Source organism: Trachypithecus francoisi, unplaced genomic scaffold, assembly GCF_009764315.1.
Source record: "Trachypithecus francoisi isolate TF-2019V2 unplaced genomic scaffold, Tfra_2.0 Lachesis_group14, whole genome shotgun sequence".
NCBI lineage: Eukaryota > Metazoa > Chordata > Mammalia > Primates > Cercopithecidae > Trachypithecus > Trachypithecus francoisi.
The window spans coordinates 28,640,864-28,657,757 of record NW_022681459.1 but is presented as its reverse complement, the minus strand read 5'-3'; the positions used below and the strand labels follow the sequence as shown (position 1 = coordinate 28,657,757).

Here is a 16,894-nt window from a genome sequence, read left to right as displayed (position 1 = left end):
CATATTTGGCTCAGAATAAACCTCTTTCAAATATTTTAACAGAGTTTGGTTTTCCCATTAGTAAGCAATTAACATCATCCATACTTGTCTCCTGGAATAGCCACTAGAATCTATGAGGATACCATTTTACAAAGAAAGCTGGGGCTCAGAGAGGTTAAGTTAACTTGGCCAGAGCTAGACAGCCATCAAAACCAGATGTCAGTGGCTCTAAGCCACCACCTCTCTGTCTGAGGTTGAGCTGCTTCTATGGAGGCGATATGATTTGGCTGTGGCCCCACCCAAATCTCATCTCAAATTGTACTCCCATAATTCCCACATGTTGTGGGAAGGACCCAGTGGGAGATAATTGAATCATGGGGGCAGTTTCTCCCCTGCTGTTCTCGTGGGAGTGAGTCTCACGAGATCTGATGGTTTGATAAGGGGAAACCCCTTTCACTTGGCTCTCATTCTCTCTCTTGCCACCACTGCCAGGTAAGAAGTGCCTTTCGCTTTCTGCCATGATGGTAGAAGGCCTCCCCAGCCACGTGAAACTGTAACTCCATTAAACCTCTCTCTTTTGTCAATTGCCCAGTCTTGGGTATGTCTTTATCAGCAGCATGAAAATGAACTAATGCAGGAGGCTAACAAGGAGGTGAATGACAGAGCTAACCAATGTCACCTACAGAGAGAGCAAGACTAAAGAGACAGGCGTTTAGAAGAAAAGGAAAGAACGGAAGTTGCCATCCTGAACCACGTGAAGACGTAAGGGAAGCTCCCATCCTGAACCACACGAAGATGTACGGGAAGCTCCCATCCTGAACCATGCGAAGATGTACGGGAAGCTCCCATCCTGAACCACACGAAGATGTACGGGAAGCTCCCATCCTGAACCACGCGAAGATGTACGGGAAGCTCCCATCCTGAACCATGCGAAGATGTACCTGGTGATAAGCCATCAGGTGCTGAAAGATCTCCTCCATGGAAGAGTCTGTCGAGGAGGGCTGGAAAGTCCCCACATCCCAGGATTTCTTCTTCTTTTCTTCTTCCAACTCCTTCTCTCTGACCTTCTGCAATGCACTCCTGTATACCTGGTCCTGGCAGTAGACAATCTGCTCCATCTGGAAGTGGAGGCGGATCAGCTTCTCACTTTCTCTCTCTTGTTCTGTTCTAATGTCTTCGATTTTGGACTACAGTTAAAAAAAAAACACACACACACACACACAACTCAGTTTCCCGAGTCACAGGAAAGTAGGTAAGAAGTCCATAAATACCAGGTTACCCGACGGGAGTGAAACAGCACGTTTCCTGGGAACAGCCCTCTGGGCCATGCCCGGGTGTATCTAAGGTGGGTTTCTAGCCCTGGCTGACAGTCAGAGCTTCCCAGGAGGCTTGAACCACAGATGGGCCAGACCCCCATCCCGGGGCCTGGGGACCTGCATGGGTTTTGCTTTCAGGTTCTATAACTCGGCTTCTTTCCTTTCTCTTTTAGCAGCTTTTATATCTGATGGTGAGGATTGTCATATCAGATAATCCACAGGGATGAGCAGGGGAGCCAAGTTTAAGTCAGACAAATTCTGTTGTATGTTCCTGGGGTTTAGAGAAACTGGTTGTCAAAACCTGAGGAGGAGAAACTTCACACATGGACCCTCCAGGCCTTGATGAGAGGCACAGTGCATGGTGGCAGGTGCATCCTAAACATCTTCCTCCATATCCATCTCCACCTTCTGGGGAAGGCCTTATTAGTGTCATTTTATGAATGAGGAGTCGGGGCACAGACTGGAAGTGGCACATCCCAAGGCCTCCAGCTGGTGAATGATGGGGCCGGGCTCCTCATCTGTGCCAGGGATGCCCGTTTCTAAGAGTGGCTAAGTCTGGTCTCTTGGCCCAGTCTGTCCCCCAGGCTCATTTCCTGTAGGCTCTTTCTTCACTCTGGAAAGTTTTGAGACAGAGTCTCGCTCCGTCATCTAGGCTGGAATGCAGTGGTGCAATCTCGGCTCACTACAATCGATTCTAAAACTACAGGCATGTATTTTTAGTAGAGATGGGGTTTTGCCATGTTGGCCAGGCTGGTCTCAATCTCCTGGCTTTAAGTCATCTACTGGCCTCAGCCTCCCAAAATGCTGGGATTACAGACTCATCGTGCCCACTCGGGCCAGAAAGATTCTATTTTTATACGTAGCTTCCTCAATGAGTTTCTGGATTTGGAGCCATTGCCTTTAGATGTGATAATCTTCTCCACTAACTGTGGATCTCTTGTTCTATGTGTTTAAGCACTCTCTCCTTTATTGCTTTCAACCAGACATCACCGGTAACACCAGAAGAAGCACTAGTGAGTGATGTTATTTGCTGCTCTAAATGTACACAATAAAATTGAAATAATCCTCATCCAAGAAATCTGTTTTCTAGTGTCAAGCTTAGTTTTTTTTTTTTTTTAAATAACATACGGTTGGTTTTACCTTGGCGGTTCTGTGGAGGTTAAAAAGTTCTTCAAAATTTTTCATTGAAACATCTGTGAAAGCAAGCCGGACCATATCTAATCAAAGAGAGAAAAACAGTTCAATATTGGTAGGATCATTTGTTCTCTTCCTAAGATGCAAAAAAAATATGAGGATCAAATGATATGAAGTCAAGTTTCCCCTCTCCCCCCTCCTTTCTTCTCTTTACCACGAAAAAGGAAGGCGGGCTCTTTTTGCTTAATAGCTTGCTGGAAGAATCTTAAAAGCAGATGACCCCTGGCATACATTTATTTGATATTTAAGCTTTTTATCCTAAACAGTTGCAAATCATATAATTTCTGTTAAATTATAAATATTAATATTTTATGATACAACTCTTAATATAAGTCAAATCACTCTTAATGTAGACATTCAAATTCCATTGATATAATTTATTCATTTGAAAAAAAATACAAGCTTTTAGATTTAAAAATTTATATTATTTATCTTTTATTTTTGAAACTCATTTCTATTCTACTTCCTCACAGAATTTTATTGTAATACAGCATATAGTATCTTTATGACTGAAAACTTCTTATTGATCTCCATGTCATATATTTCAGAAAAAGAAGTAGGTATATCTATATTGATTTTTATGACTATAAGGCTCTAAGTATTACAGACTTTCCTCTGGAGTGAGTTAAGAGTCTACAATGGACCAAAACAACATGATTGCAAGTTTTGGTATATGATGATTAAGGCTAAAAGGTCAATTTTACTGGAAATACACCTCTGAGTGAGCTGTTCTGAGGCTATCTCCAGCTCCTTAGTTCATGGATCCATGAGTGATTATTAATTACTCCTAAGATGAGACAGCTGAAGTGTGAGTAAGGATGCTGTCAGTCAAGGAGAGGATGAAGAAAAGAGATTCAATAACGTGTGGAAAACCAAGAAAGCAAAGCATTTCAAGGGAGTGGATCCACAGTGGGATATAGTTTCCTATCTATCTGTGACACACCTAGATTCCTACAGCACTCTAAAATGCTCCAAACACGTCTACATGTGCAGTTATTTAACTACTGGCTTTACTCCTTGGAGACTTCAAATAAACAGCCGATTGAGTGTGAATTTTGAGTGTGAAGCCAGCATAGCAGTGAACAGGGTGGAGGTGTGGTGTGATAGGAAAAATAGAAATATTTTGTCTTTGTCACCAATTCCTAACACAGAAGAACCTACATCTCTTAGAATGTCTGGCCTGTGGGCCGGGCGCGGTGGCTCAAGCCTGTAATCCCAGCACTTTGGGAGGCCGAGACGGGCGGATCACGAGGTCAGGAGATCAAGACCATCCTGGCTAACATGGTGAAACCCCGTCTCTACTAAAAAATACAAAAAACTAGCCGGGCGAGGTGGCGGGCGCCTGTAGTCCCAGCTACTCGGGAGGCTGAGGCAGGAGAATGGCATGAACCCGGGAGGTGGAGCTTGCAGTGAGCTGAGATCCGGCCACTGCACTCCAGCCCGGGCGACAAGAGCGAGACTCTGTCTCAAAAAAAAAAAAAAAAAAAAGAATGTCTGGCCTGTTAAGAGTATCTCGTGTTTTTAAGAGATGATGCCCGGTGGGCCTCTACATAGCTTCAGGATTGGGGCCGAGCACTAGAAAGACCAAGCCTTGACTAGAAACTTAGAACTTCCAGCTCCACAGAGGAGGGAGAGCCTGGAGATTGAGTCAATCATCCATCAGGCCTTCGCGATGGAGCCTCCATGAACCCTTCGCAGTGGTGAGGTTCTAAGAGCTCCCTGGTTGATGACCAGATCCCTGTGCCATGAGGGTGGTGCCCCCAACCCCTGGGGACAGAAGCTTCTGTATTCAGGCCCCTACTATGTGCCTCTCCAACAGCTTCATTTGTGCCCCTTATCAAATCCTTTCTAATGGACCAGTCAATGTTAGTGAAGTGTGTTCCAGAGCTCTTGGCTGAGCTGAGGAACGGGTGGCAAGAATCTCGATTTATAAACAGTCCATCAGAAGAATGGGAGGTCTGCGACTTGTGACTGGCGTCTGCAGTTGGGGCCAGTCTTGTGGGACTGAGCCCTTAAGCTATGGGAACCACACAGACTCAGGGCAGTGTCAGAATTGAATTGAATTGTTGAACACCAACCTGACACCTGCAGAATCAGAGGTTTGCTTGGTGGTGTGGGATGTGCCCCAGGAGGAAAGTGCTGAATGAAGTCTGGTGCTGGCTTTGGTTCGAACCTTTCCCGTCTTTAGAAATCAATGTCCAGAAGTGAAACTGAGCACTCACCTGTCACGGTGTGTAGCATATTCACAGCTGGCTCTTCCAGCGCCTTGATTTGCTGTTTTATGATTGTCTCAAATGTCCTGTAATTCACAAAGCCTGGCAGCTCTCTACCACGATACTGATTTTCAAATTTCTGCATTTTTCTACTCGTAATTTTATGGCCTATAGCAGGAAAAAAATAACACCAAATTATCTTACAAAAATAATCTTGCACATTTTTCTAAACATAATACCATTCTAGATTTTCTGAAAATATAAATGGCAAGAAAAAGTGGTATCAAATCAAATCTAACTGGTAAACTAAAAATATTCAGGGATCGCACACACACACAAAAAGCCAGATCTCAAGATAATTTTCCTTAATCATCTCAGGAAGGGGAGTGCAGAGCCAGGTACAATGTCAGGAACCTGCACATGCAGAAACTTCGAGTAAGATCCCCTTTTTTTTGAGATGGAGTCTTGCTCTGTCACCCAGGCTGGAGTGCAGTGGTGCAAACTCGGCTCACTGCAAGCTCCACCTCCCGGGTTCATGTCATTCTCCTGCCTTAGCCTCCCGAGTAGCTGGGACTACAGGTGCCGACCACCACGCCCAGCTAATTTTTTTGTATTTTTAGTAGAGACAGGGTTTCACCATGTTAGCCAGGATGGTCTCGATCTCCTAACCTCGTGATCCACCCGTGTCAGCCTCCCAAAGTGCTGGGATTACAGGCGTGAGCCACTGTGCCTGGCCAAGACCCCTTCTTAAAAACGTACTTGAGTATGGACTGTTGTGAACCTAATTTTAGTTTTACCAAAGAAATTGTACCATAACACATTCCTTGCCCTCAACTGCATGCCCATTAGAAGTGAGCATGAACACTTTCTGGAATTAACAATATATCATATATTCATGTGTAGAAAGTGTTTACAAGTCAAATGGGATAACAGAGTAAACCAGGTACATCAACTTGTAGGAATGTGATACAGTAGCACTGTTCACTGTGTAAGATGCTGCATTTTTCTTTAAACTTTTGGAATTGTTTGTACTCCCAACAGTCCACACTAGAGAGAGTTAGCCCCATCAGAAGTTCAGAGGGTTTGAGTTCCTTTTTGAATGGTAATCCAGTACCCTTTTTCAGTCAGGATTTTTCTTACTATCATTTATATAGTATAAAATTCACTCTATTGAAAGTATATGGTTCAGGCCAGGCGCGGTGGTTCACGCCCATAATCCCGGCACTTTGGGAGGCTGAGGCTGGTGGATCACCTGTGGTCAGGAGGTCAAGAACAGACTGGCCAACATGGTAAAACCCCATCTCTACTAAAAATACAAAAATTAGCCAAGCCAGGTGTGGTGGCAAGTGCCTGTAATCCCAGCTACTAAGGAGGCAGAGGCTGAAGCAGGAGAATCACTTGAACCCGGGAGGCAGAGGGTGCAGTGAGCCGAGACTGAGCCACTGCACCCCAGCCTGGGCGACACAGCGAGACCCTGTCTCCAAAGAAAAAAAAAAAGAAAAAAGTGTATGTGTGAGTGAATTTTAGTATATTCACCAAGTTGTGCAACCATCCCCAAACATAACTACCAAACCCCACACCCATCACCCATCAATGACCACTTCCCACTTTTCCCTCCCCAGCCCCTGGCAGCCACTATTCTGCTTTACGCCCGTCTGGGTTTGCCCACTTTAGCCATTTTCTATCAATGGAATCAAAGAGTATGATATGTGGCCTTTGTGGCTGGCTTCTTTCACTCAGCATGATGTTTTCAAGGTTCATCCATGGGGTGCTGTAGACCAGCACTCTGTGCCTGTCTGTGGCTGGAAATATTCCAGGGCTTGGTGTTATGGGCTGAGTTTGAGTTGTGACCTCTTCAAATTCCTATGCTGAAGTCCTAACCCTCAGGAACTCAGACTCTTACCGTGTTTGGAGACAGGCAAAGAGGTAATTACACTGAAATCAGGTCACTAGGGTGGGCCCTCATCCCATCTGCCTAGTGTCCTTGTAGGAGAAGATGAGAACACAGACACACACAGAGGGCAACCCCATGAGGACCTAGCGAGAAGACGCCATGTGCAAGGCAAGGAGAGAGGCCTTAGAAGGAACCAACTCCACCAACACTTTGATCTTGGACTTCCAGCCTTCAGAATTGTAAGAAAATAAATTTCTACTGTTTAAGCCCCCCACCAAGTCTGTGGGACTTTGTTCTGGCAGCCAGAGCCAACTGCTACACACAGACACATGCCAGTTAGTTTATCGATTCATCAGCGGATGGTCATTTGGGTTCAGTGATATAGAAGAGAACAAATGTGGCTTTAGTTGTCACCAGCTCCTTATCCTGACCATCCTCCCCAACTGCCCCACTCTCCTCTGTCTTAAGCCAACGTATCAGGCTCACCACGCTATTGACTCATTGCTATGGTCGACATGTTGGTGTCCCCTAAAAATTCCTATGTTGAAACTCAATCCTCAGTGTGATGGTAACAGAGGAGATCTTTAGGAAGGATTGGGTTGTGAGCACTCTGCCCTCACGAATGGGATTCCAGGCACTTCAGATACTGTATTTTTTGCAATTGAAGGTCGGTGGCAACCCCATGTCAAGCAAATCAGCACCATTTCTTCCAGTAGCACATGCTACTTTTTGTTTCTGTATCAGCAATTTTTTTAGCAATAAGGTGTTTTAAACTAAGGTCCGTAGATATTTTTTAGGCCTAATGTTATTACACACTTAGTAGACTACAGTATGGCATAAACGAACTGTTTATGCACCAGAAACCAAGAAGTTTATGTGACTTGCATTATTGCAATATTCGTTTTGTCTGGAATTGAACCCACAATCTCTCTGAGGTATGCCTCTGGTATCTCTGTAAAAAAAAGAGGTCTGAGGAAGCTTGTTCGTCCCTTATCCCATGAGAGGACACAGCTAAAAGGTGCCATCTTTGAAGCAGGGAACAGGCTCTCACCAGACACCAAATTTCCTGATTCCTTAAGAATGGATTTCTCGCCTCCAGAACAATGAGCAGTAAGTTTCTACTGTTTATAAATGACCCAGTCTCAGGTATTTGGTTGTAGCAGCTCAAAGAAGGGACTAAGACACTCACCTTCTTGCAAATTGTTTTCAATTATTATACCCCATTTGTGGAACTCATGTCGGAGTCTGGTAAACAGTCGGCTGTCTTCTTCCCCTACAGTTTCCTCCCCTTGTATGAGAGCAGTGATATCCTGATTAAAGGCATTAATTTTCTGTCAAGAAGAAAAACATCAGTATAAGCGGATAGACTTCAAATCCAAGGTCAAGGTCGTTTGGAGGCTGTGTCTGTGTGGAGGGTGGGAAATCATTCTTTGCTTCCTTATGGAGCAGAGGTTTTGGCACCAGAAAATCCTATCCCACCCCTTACTGCCTTAAGGATCTGGGCAATGATCATGACAGAGCAGGCACAACGCAGCCTGAGCATCCCTCACTGCTAACGCACCCGCGCTCCCTGCCCTGCCTCCCTCAAGCCCTGTCCACCCTTGGAGTGCTACAGGCCAGACGTCTTTGGATCAGCCTTGGGGGAGTGAAGAAGGAAGTGCATAAGGCCCAGGGTCCCTTTTTTGACCATGACATGTGCTTCTCCAGCTCCATGCAGCTGGCAACACTCACGTCTATCAGAAAGAACATTTTTTCATTTTCATCTTCCGGTATGTCGACACCATACTTTTGTAGCTCTTCTGTTATTCCCTGGTGACTCTCCTTGATTTGATTTTCTAACAGCGGCAGAGATTTCTGAGGAAAATGGAGAGAAAATAATGGGAATTTATAAAGACGAACAGCGAATGAAAAGGAAGTCCTGGGCCTCCCTCTACATAGGAGCTGTGTGGGCTGTTTGACTTCCTGGCTTCCTCTAAAAGGAAGCTTTTCCAGACCTGAGGGGCAGGAGGACACACGCTAGGGGCACTGTTTTCTGCCCAGGTCTTCCCCCTTCCCCACTCCTGTGACAGCAGCCTCATGAGCAGCAATGAGGCACCCACTGTGCATGGGTGCTGGGCCCTGGTAGAGCGACCCAGGGGCAGTTCCTCCTGTCGTCGAATTAGGTAAACTCTCTGGAGGGAGACTGGAGAGACCCACTTGTTTAGTAGGTTCTGAAGAAGTGGCATTTGGAGCAATTGGAGATTCAACAACGTTTATGTTGTTTGCAATCAATAAACAGTGATCAGAGACTTCTGTTTTTAACAATACGGTTGACACCATATGCTGGCTCACACGTCCATAGCAAACATCTAAAAATGCCGGCTGACATGTGAAAGCCATACCTTTAAAATATATCAGTGGACTGACAAATCAGTGAGGGGTACTCAGATGCCAGCCCCAGTAACAGTGGCCAGGGAGGGGCTCAAGAAGAAGGCAGCAATGGAGCGTATCTCAGCCACAAGGGCATCTGTCTAGGCAAGACAACTCAAACATGAACCTCTGAGCCTGACTTGGTGCCTGACTTGGTACAATGGCAAAAAACCCCCCTGGGCTTGCTCGAGGTGGGGAATCTAATAAAGAAGCATCCCTTTTCTGCACACAATGGGACCCCAAAGAGCTCTGCGCTCATCACAGTCAGCTGGAAAACAACCCCATTCTGCACCCACATTCCTGGGGACCACGTAGAAGACCTTGCACTCTGGTGCTGAGTTGAAAATTTGAAAAAGGCCAGCCTGGCCAACATGGTGAAACCCTGACTCTACTAAAAACACAAAAATTAGCTGGGCATGGTGGTGTGCACCTGTAATCCCAGCTACTCAGAAGGCTGAGGTAGGAGAACGGCTTGAACCCAGGAGGCAGAGGTTGCAGTGAGCCGAGATCACGCCACCGCACTCCAGCCTGGGCAATAGAGAGAGACTCTGTCTCAAAAAAGAAAAAAAAAAAAAAAAAAAGGGAAAAAGAAAATTTGAAAAAGGAAGAGACTACATTCAGGCAGATTTTTAAAAAGAACCACAGAGCTTTAACAAAGCTTTTAGAAGTTAAAAAATACGTTCATTAGAATGACTAAGACATTATAATAGTGGTTGTCAATGGGAAAGGAAGAGTTAGGAGCTTGTGCGTAAGATTTTAATTTTTATTTTGGCCCAGTAGAGATAGTCTGTCAGCATCCCCCCAGACTGTGGTCCCCTGAAAAGCAGTATCTGCATCGTCTGGGGGCTTGCTGGAAATGCAGAATCCTAGGCCCCACTCCAGACCCAGAGAATCTGAATCTGCATCTTAACAAGATCTTCAGAAGATCTGTGTGTACAGCGATGTTTAAGCAGCCAGCAAGGTTCAGCTCTGTGTTCACAGAATTCTTTTCAAGAACCCACAGCTCTGCCCGTGCTTACACAGATGTGTGCGATGAGCTCGCTGGTAAGTTTCTCTGCCAGGCAGGGAACTGTGGCCTTTCCTTCCTCCAGCAGATCCCTAGAAGAGAACACAGGATTGATTTCCACCTTGATGTAGCCAGAACATGCATGTCTGCCTTCTGCTGTTGGGAAAAGTCAAGGTGAATTTCAGTTGTTTACAACTGAATGGAATGTCGTGCAATTGGTACCCAACAGATACTCAGAATTGGATTGAATAGGATTATGACTGAATTTTAGCAATCTAGGATATTTCAACAATGATATGGAATGAGCCCTTCCAGCTGATATAATAAATGTGTATCATGGTATTTGACTATAGACTTGGTCATCACCAAAATACACAGGCATGTATAGACACGTTTATGTAACACATACCCCCTTCTATGTGTAATATGTGTAGGTAATCATAATGGATAGAGGCATGTCTTCATACGAATACATTGAAGCATACTGAGATAAATGGGTAGCAGAACACTGAGGAGAAGAGACACAAGATATCTTGTCCAAGATAAAAACTTAAACCATGGGCTGCCTGGAGGAAGGAAGTCAAGCATCTTCTCACCCGATCCAAATTTGTGCTCCCCGGGTGAGTTATTACAGGGTTTCCCACATTTTATAGGACATTTTAGGATAAAGGAAGCAGCGAAGCATGAGTTTCTGTACCTTTTTGTGAGAGTATACTCATACCTAAGCTTCAGTTTCTCTGTCAATTTTTCTAGATTGTGGTAAAATACATATAACATAAAATTGACCATTTAACCATCTTTAAGAGTACACTTGACTGGCATTAAGTACGTTCACGCTATTATGCAACCATCACCACTGTCTTCAGAACTTTTCATATTCCCAAACTGAAACAATGGCCCCATTAAACACTACCTCCCCATTCTCTCTCTCTCAGCCCCTGGCACCCACCATTCTTTCTGCCTCTATGAATCTTACTACTCCAGGGACCTCAGCTAAGTGGAATCAGACAGTATCTGTCCTCTTATGACTGGGTTCTTTTAACTTAGTAGAACGTTCCCAAGCTTCATCCATGTTGTAGCATGTGTTGGAATGTCCTTCCTTTTCTAAGGCTGAAAGTATTCCACGTTTTTGTACAGACCACATTGCTTTCTGCATCCGTCCATCAATGACACTGAGTCATCTCATCTTTTGGCTATTGTGAATGTGCAGAACAACATGTAAGTTTCTGATATTTCTGGAATTCTGAGTAATGGCTCTCTGTAGGCTTCTGGGAGAACTGAATGCAAGAATGTTTACAACTCTACATAGTCCCATCATTTTAAATCTTACCAATTTATCAGTCTTTTCCTTTTAAAAAATGTCACTTTTGGCAGGAGGGATAGAAAGGCCTTATAAACTATTCGCCTACCTTTTCTTCTGGGATGCTTATTGCTTCCTTTTAATATTTAACTTTAAACTTTAACTATTTTGGTATAATGAGGTAAGTAAGGGCAGTATTTTAATTTTTTTCCCAAATATTAATTAGCCCCACACCATTAATAGATAGTCAAGCTGATATAGTCCACTATTTGATTTGAAATGCTGCATTTATCATGTATCAAATATATACATCCAGGTCTATTTCTGGGCTTTCTACTTTTTTTCTATTCATGTTTTTATAAAATATGGTTCTAGCACCATACTATTTAAATTATTGTACATTGTTTTCTCCCTATTTTCATTTTGATTGGTTTTTAGTTTTTCGTTTTTTTTTTTTTTGGCAGCATTTTGTAATCCCCTTTCTATTCTTCTAGCTGAATTCCATAGTCCTTGTTGGGGAACAAGCATAGTCACACACACACTCCACACATCTGTGGGATGGCTGCCACTTTCCCCAGGAAGGCCTGACATCCTGGGCTTGGACTGATCCGTGATGAAACCCAGGCGAGCGCACCTGAAATGTGGGTGGTCCTGAAAGAAGACCTTCTCTCTCTGCAGGGCTTCAGACAGGCTCAGCTGGTCCTGGATCTCCTGCTGGCCGCGGCACTTGACGATCATGTAGCCCTTCTTCAGGTGGAACACGAGGTTCCGCACCACATCCACAACCTGGTCTTCAGTTCCTTTGTCCACCAGATCAGGCTTCGTCAAGATTCCTGCGAGCCAGATGTATTTGGGGAGAGAACATGCCCAGTCACGAGGCAGAGGTGAAGGAACAACCACTCACGCCCCCAGTCTCCCAGGGTTTCCTCCCATCCTTGCTTGAGGGCAGGCCATGGGCCCTGCAGAACCATGGGGCCAGTGGAGCCCCGCTCCAGAAAAGAACTCCATGGCAAGCCGCATGAAGGCAGGAATGCCTCCCAGAACAGTGTGTGGCTCTCCCCAAGCTCCTTCACCCGGGTCCACTGTAGAACACACCACATTCTGTTTGTCCCTTGAGTTATGGACATCCCATCTGAAACACATTCTTAATGAATACCATGTGCTTCCTGAGTTTGCCCTGCTTCTGAGCCCACTGTGCCTTTCTGAGCAAACAGATAAGGGTTACAAGGTAACCTAGCCAGTGAAAGTCAAAAGCAGCTCATTTCGCTTGGCCTTGGTGGGCACCAAACCTGCCCCCTTAGCAGGTCTTAGTGGAGGCAGGTCCCCACTGAGCAAAGCCCATGGAGACTGGAGGGACACTTGCCCACTGGCAGACCACTGAGCACAGGCGGGCTTCCCCATTCTCACCGATGGTCCTGTCTCCCTCGGGGTCCACCTCCTGGGCCATGCTCAGTGCCTCTGTGGTGGCAATGTCCACATTACTGGGGACCACCACCAGGTTGATCGTCTCCTGCCTCTGGATGTACTTCTTGATGAGTGTCTTGATCTGTAAGGAAATGAGAGGAGGTGACTCATGAGTATGGCAAAGTCAAGTGAGAGGTGAGACAGGTCCTGACCTTGTACTTGCTTCAGGCTCTGAGAGTCCCAGGGGTATTTCCCCCAAAAGAAGTAACTTTGGAGAAATGAACCCACAAACGCAACCCTAGAGGTACCTACCAAGCTGGAATTATGAGAAAATAAATTATCTGGGGCAGAAACAGAGCTGTAGGCTCAGGGAAAACCACGAGGTTTCAGGTAATTAACCCCCAAGACCATAGATCTGATGGTCACAATGAAAAATGGTGGCCAAAAAACCCCACTTCACCCCTAAATCTTTAATCTATAAAGTAAGATTCACTGATACTAAAATATCATTATACCTATTTCTTTCTTGCTTGTTTGTTTTTTGTTTTGAGACAAGTTCTTGCTCTGTTGCCCAGGCTGGAGTGCAGTGGCACAATCATGGCTCATCGCAGCCTCCCTGGTTCCAGCAATCCTCCCAGTAGTTGACAGGTGCACGCCACTATACCTGGCTAATTTTTTAACCTTTCTTTTATAGAGAAGGGGATCTTCACTATGTTGTTCGGGTTTCTGTCAAACTCTTGGGCTCAAGGAATCCTCCTGCCTCAGCCTCCCAAAGTGCTGGGATTATAGGAGTGAGCCACTGTGTGTGGCCCATTATACTTCTTTTTAATGCTGTCTTCCCACATAAGACCCCTTCCTAATACACAGCACTTTAGATATGGCATTGCATAAAACATAAAACAAATACATAGAAGATGTTTCCAACTGGGCCCATTGGCCTCACTTTCTCCAAAGCAGCTTCCATTCAACTTGACAGAAAAGACTGACCAATGGGCTCTCTAAATTCCCCACTCACACCTCCAAATACCAACTCAGCTCTAGACTCACGGTTACTCTAATACAGTACCCCCTTTTCTCCTCCCACCCCTCCCACACACCCCCCATCCCCACACCAACGCCAAGGTCAGAATGGGTCTGAAGTCTGACCTTATACCCAATGTCAGCAGGTTGATTGCCCACAGCCACTCTGGTTATCCCAGGAAGGTCTATTAGAGTCAGATCTGGGACATCTCGGGAGCTGATCTCCAGGGTAATTAGCTCATGACTGATTCCCATTCCTTCCCCGGCGATGGTATTCTGGGCTAGAGAAGAAGCAGGGAAGATCAAACCCAGAGCTTAGGATGAAAGGATCTCATGACAGTGAACACTCTGAAAGCATCTTCTCCTCTCTGTAAGTCATGGATAAAAGCATATTTGGAGCAGGTTCAATTTTCTGTGATTGGGACGACAGAGATCTCAAAGGATAACTCAGTGTTTTCCCTGCTGTTGGCCAGCACTGTGTGTACAGAGACCTTGTGAGAACATCACCATGAGTGACACCCACTTAGACCAGTTCAAAGCTGGGCTGAGGCAAGAAGTTCTTCCTGGTAACATTCCTAAGTCCTTCTCATTGATGTCAGTAGGAAATCAGCAACCAAGCAAAATAAAAACAACACTATATGGAAATGCCTAAAATATAAACTGGAAAATCATATGGGGAAATGTGCTTATTTTAGCTAAGATAAGCACTGACTGTTAACATCCCAATAAGATTTTATTTTGCTCCTTCCTCCTTAATGAATTTTAGGATAGGAATTTGTTTCATCAAATTGTTGGCTAACACCACTTTCCTCTTTTCTACATCTAGAATGTCTTTTTGAGATGTTCAATATCAATTTAGAACTTAGGAAATAACAGTGGTTATGGTCCACTAATTGTTCCCCCAGTATCCATGTACCTGCCATGTGGTCATGAGATCAGGTTCTGGCCAGTGGGCCATGTGAAAATGTTGTGTAACTTCCAGAAAGTGTGCTTATGAAGGCGGAGATATGCCCCTTGCCATGGTCCAGCTGGCTTCAAAGTGGACTTGCTGACTAAGTCACAGTGGTGGGGGGGGCCTTGGAAACAGAGGCCACGCCCAGTGAAGAAATGGGATCAGAATAAGTCTTGGTTCCTGACATTGGAATCCCCAGTCAGCTCTGGTCTGTCCCCCTTCAGACTTTTATGAGAGGGACAGAAAGCTTCTGCATTGTTTAGACCACTGTGTTAGCAACTTGCTGGCACAATGGCATCCACACTCCCTTCCATCCCTGTATGCACACTACTTTACAGGGTGCCTTTCTCACTTCCATGGAGAGAGAGAATCTGTCCCTTGAAATTGGGCTTGGCCACTTGACTTTCTCTGGCTAAGGGGATGTTACACAGTGCGATGCCAGGAGAGACTGAAAGGTGTTAGACGCTGGGTCTTGCCCTCTTTTGCTGCTAGGAACCCCTCCACCTAAATTAAGAAGTCCAGCTTAGCCTTCTGGAGGGGAGAGACCACACAGACAGAAGGCCTGGTCACTCCAGCCAAGGGCCATCCTGGACCACCAGCCCCAGCCCAGCTAGCCCAGAGATAGCTGGTCCATCAGATCATGAGAAATCAAAGTGGTTAAGCCATTAGTTTTAAGATGGGTTTGTTTTACAGCAAGGGCTGACTAACACACACAGTTATTTTGAGTGTTCTGCTGCAGGCAGCCAACCTAATCCCAACTAATTCAAAATCATGGTTTGTCAATAACATTATTTATCTTTCTGTAGACAGTCAACAAATGTGATTAATGCTCCATCTTTACAAATGCTAAACTTGTCCCTTCCTATTGCTGGGCATCAGTTCATGTCACTTCAGTACCTTCCCAGTGTGAATGAAACTTAATCATGTGACACGCTAGAAAAACAGAAAGGTCAACAGGAAGATGTTATCCGTGCATCTCACAGTGGCTGCTCTTTGTCAGCTACTCTGCCCTGTCTACACTGCTGGTGTTGGTTCCCCTTGCAGACAACTTCAAATTGATCCTTGTGGTTTGCATTTATGGAGGCCTGCCATGAGTTAGCCTAAGCTAGGATTATGCAAACCCAGGCACTCCCCTTTCTTAGGAAAAGGGTGCTGGTTCTGAGTGGGGTTCAGTGACGATCCAGTCCACAATGTGGAGCTCTTTGCACAAAGGAAGAAGGGGAGGAGGCTCCCTCACCCTCACATCTGGCTCCTCTTCTGCCAGATCTAAGTAGGGAAGCCCTTGATTAAAGGACAGGTCGTCCATATATGGGAACAAGTTTTACATTTCAAAATTCACATTATTCTAGATACTCACATATTAAGCAATAGATGTGTTTTTGAGACAGGGTCTCACTCTGTTGCCAGGCTAGAGTGCTGTGGCAAGATCACAGCTCACTGCAGCCTTGACTTCCCAGGCTCAAGCAACTCTTCCAGCTCAGCTTCCTGAGAATAGCTGGGACCACGGGTGCATGCCACCATGCCCAGCTATTTTAATTTTTTTTAAGAGACAGGGTCTCACTATGTTGCCCTGGCTGGTCTCGAACGCCTGGGCCCAAGCAATCCTCCTGCGTCAGCCTCCCAAAGAGCTGGGATTACAAGCACAAGCCACTGTGCCCGGCCAGAAATAAATTATTGCTATCAGATGCTGATATCCAAGCATGCTGGTCATAATGAGGTAAAAGAAGTAGAAGGAACTGGGGCCTGATGTGCAGGAGAAAGGGGTCCTAAGGAAACAGCACAGGCCCAGGGAGGTGGGAGTAGAAACAGTTACAAACTGACCCCAGGCATGTCAGAAGGCTTGACCAGGCATCCAAACAGGGGGTACTCACCTTTATTAATTTCCTTTTCTACCTCTGAAGCATCCAAAATCTCAATCTCGTAGTCCTGGTAACTGACCTTGCCTCTCCACTCATCTTCGTTCACAAGTTTCTTCAGTTTCAGCACCAGCGGGCATCTAGTCACGATCCCTAGGAGGCCACGCCCACATCAGTGCTCCACTTTGCTCTTAAAAGACCTACATAGTGCCTTAGGCCCATGGTTCTCAAACTTTTATACACTCATCTGGGGAGACATTTAAAACTGGAAACTTTCTGGTCTTACCTGGGTTACATATTCAGAATGCATGTTCTTGAGGTCACCCAGCCACAGTGCGATGTCCCCACATA

At 45.3% G+C, this 16,894-nt stretch overlaps 1 protein-coding gene across 6 annotated transcripts in view; it reads right to left on the bottom strand.

The window, feature by feature from the left end:
• The window catches only part of MX1 (MX dynamin like GTPase 1), a 35,564-nt gene that overhangs the window by 7,738 nt on the left and 10,932 nt on the right, over positions 1-16,894 (bottom strand). For all 6 annotated transcript variants that reach the window (XM_033232527.1, XM_033232525.1, XM_033232530.1 and 3 more), the window contains 10 exons: positions 16,559-16,696; positions 13,862-14,016; positions 12,719-12,857; positions 11,946-12,144; positions 10,025-10,103; positions 8,328-8,450; positions 7,786-7,927; positions 4,712-4,870; positions 2,436-2,512; positions 921-1,166 (listed from right to left, as the gene is read on the bottom strand). In XM_033232527.1, coding sequence (XP_033088418.1) covers positions 921-1,166; positions 2,436-2,512; positions 4,712-4,870; positions 7,786-7,927; positions 8,328-8,450; positions 10,025-10,103; positions 11,946-12,144; positions 12,719-12,857; positions 13,862-14,016; positions 16,559-16,696 — 1,457 coding nt within the window. The remainder of the gene's footprint in view (positions 1-920; positions 1,167-2,435; positions 2,513-4,711; positions 4,871-7,785; positions 7,928-8,327; positions 8,451-10,024; positions 10,104-11,945; positions 12,145-12,718; positions 12,858-13,861; positions 14,017-16,558; positions 16,697-16,894) is intronic.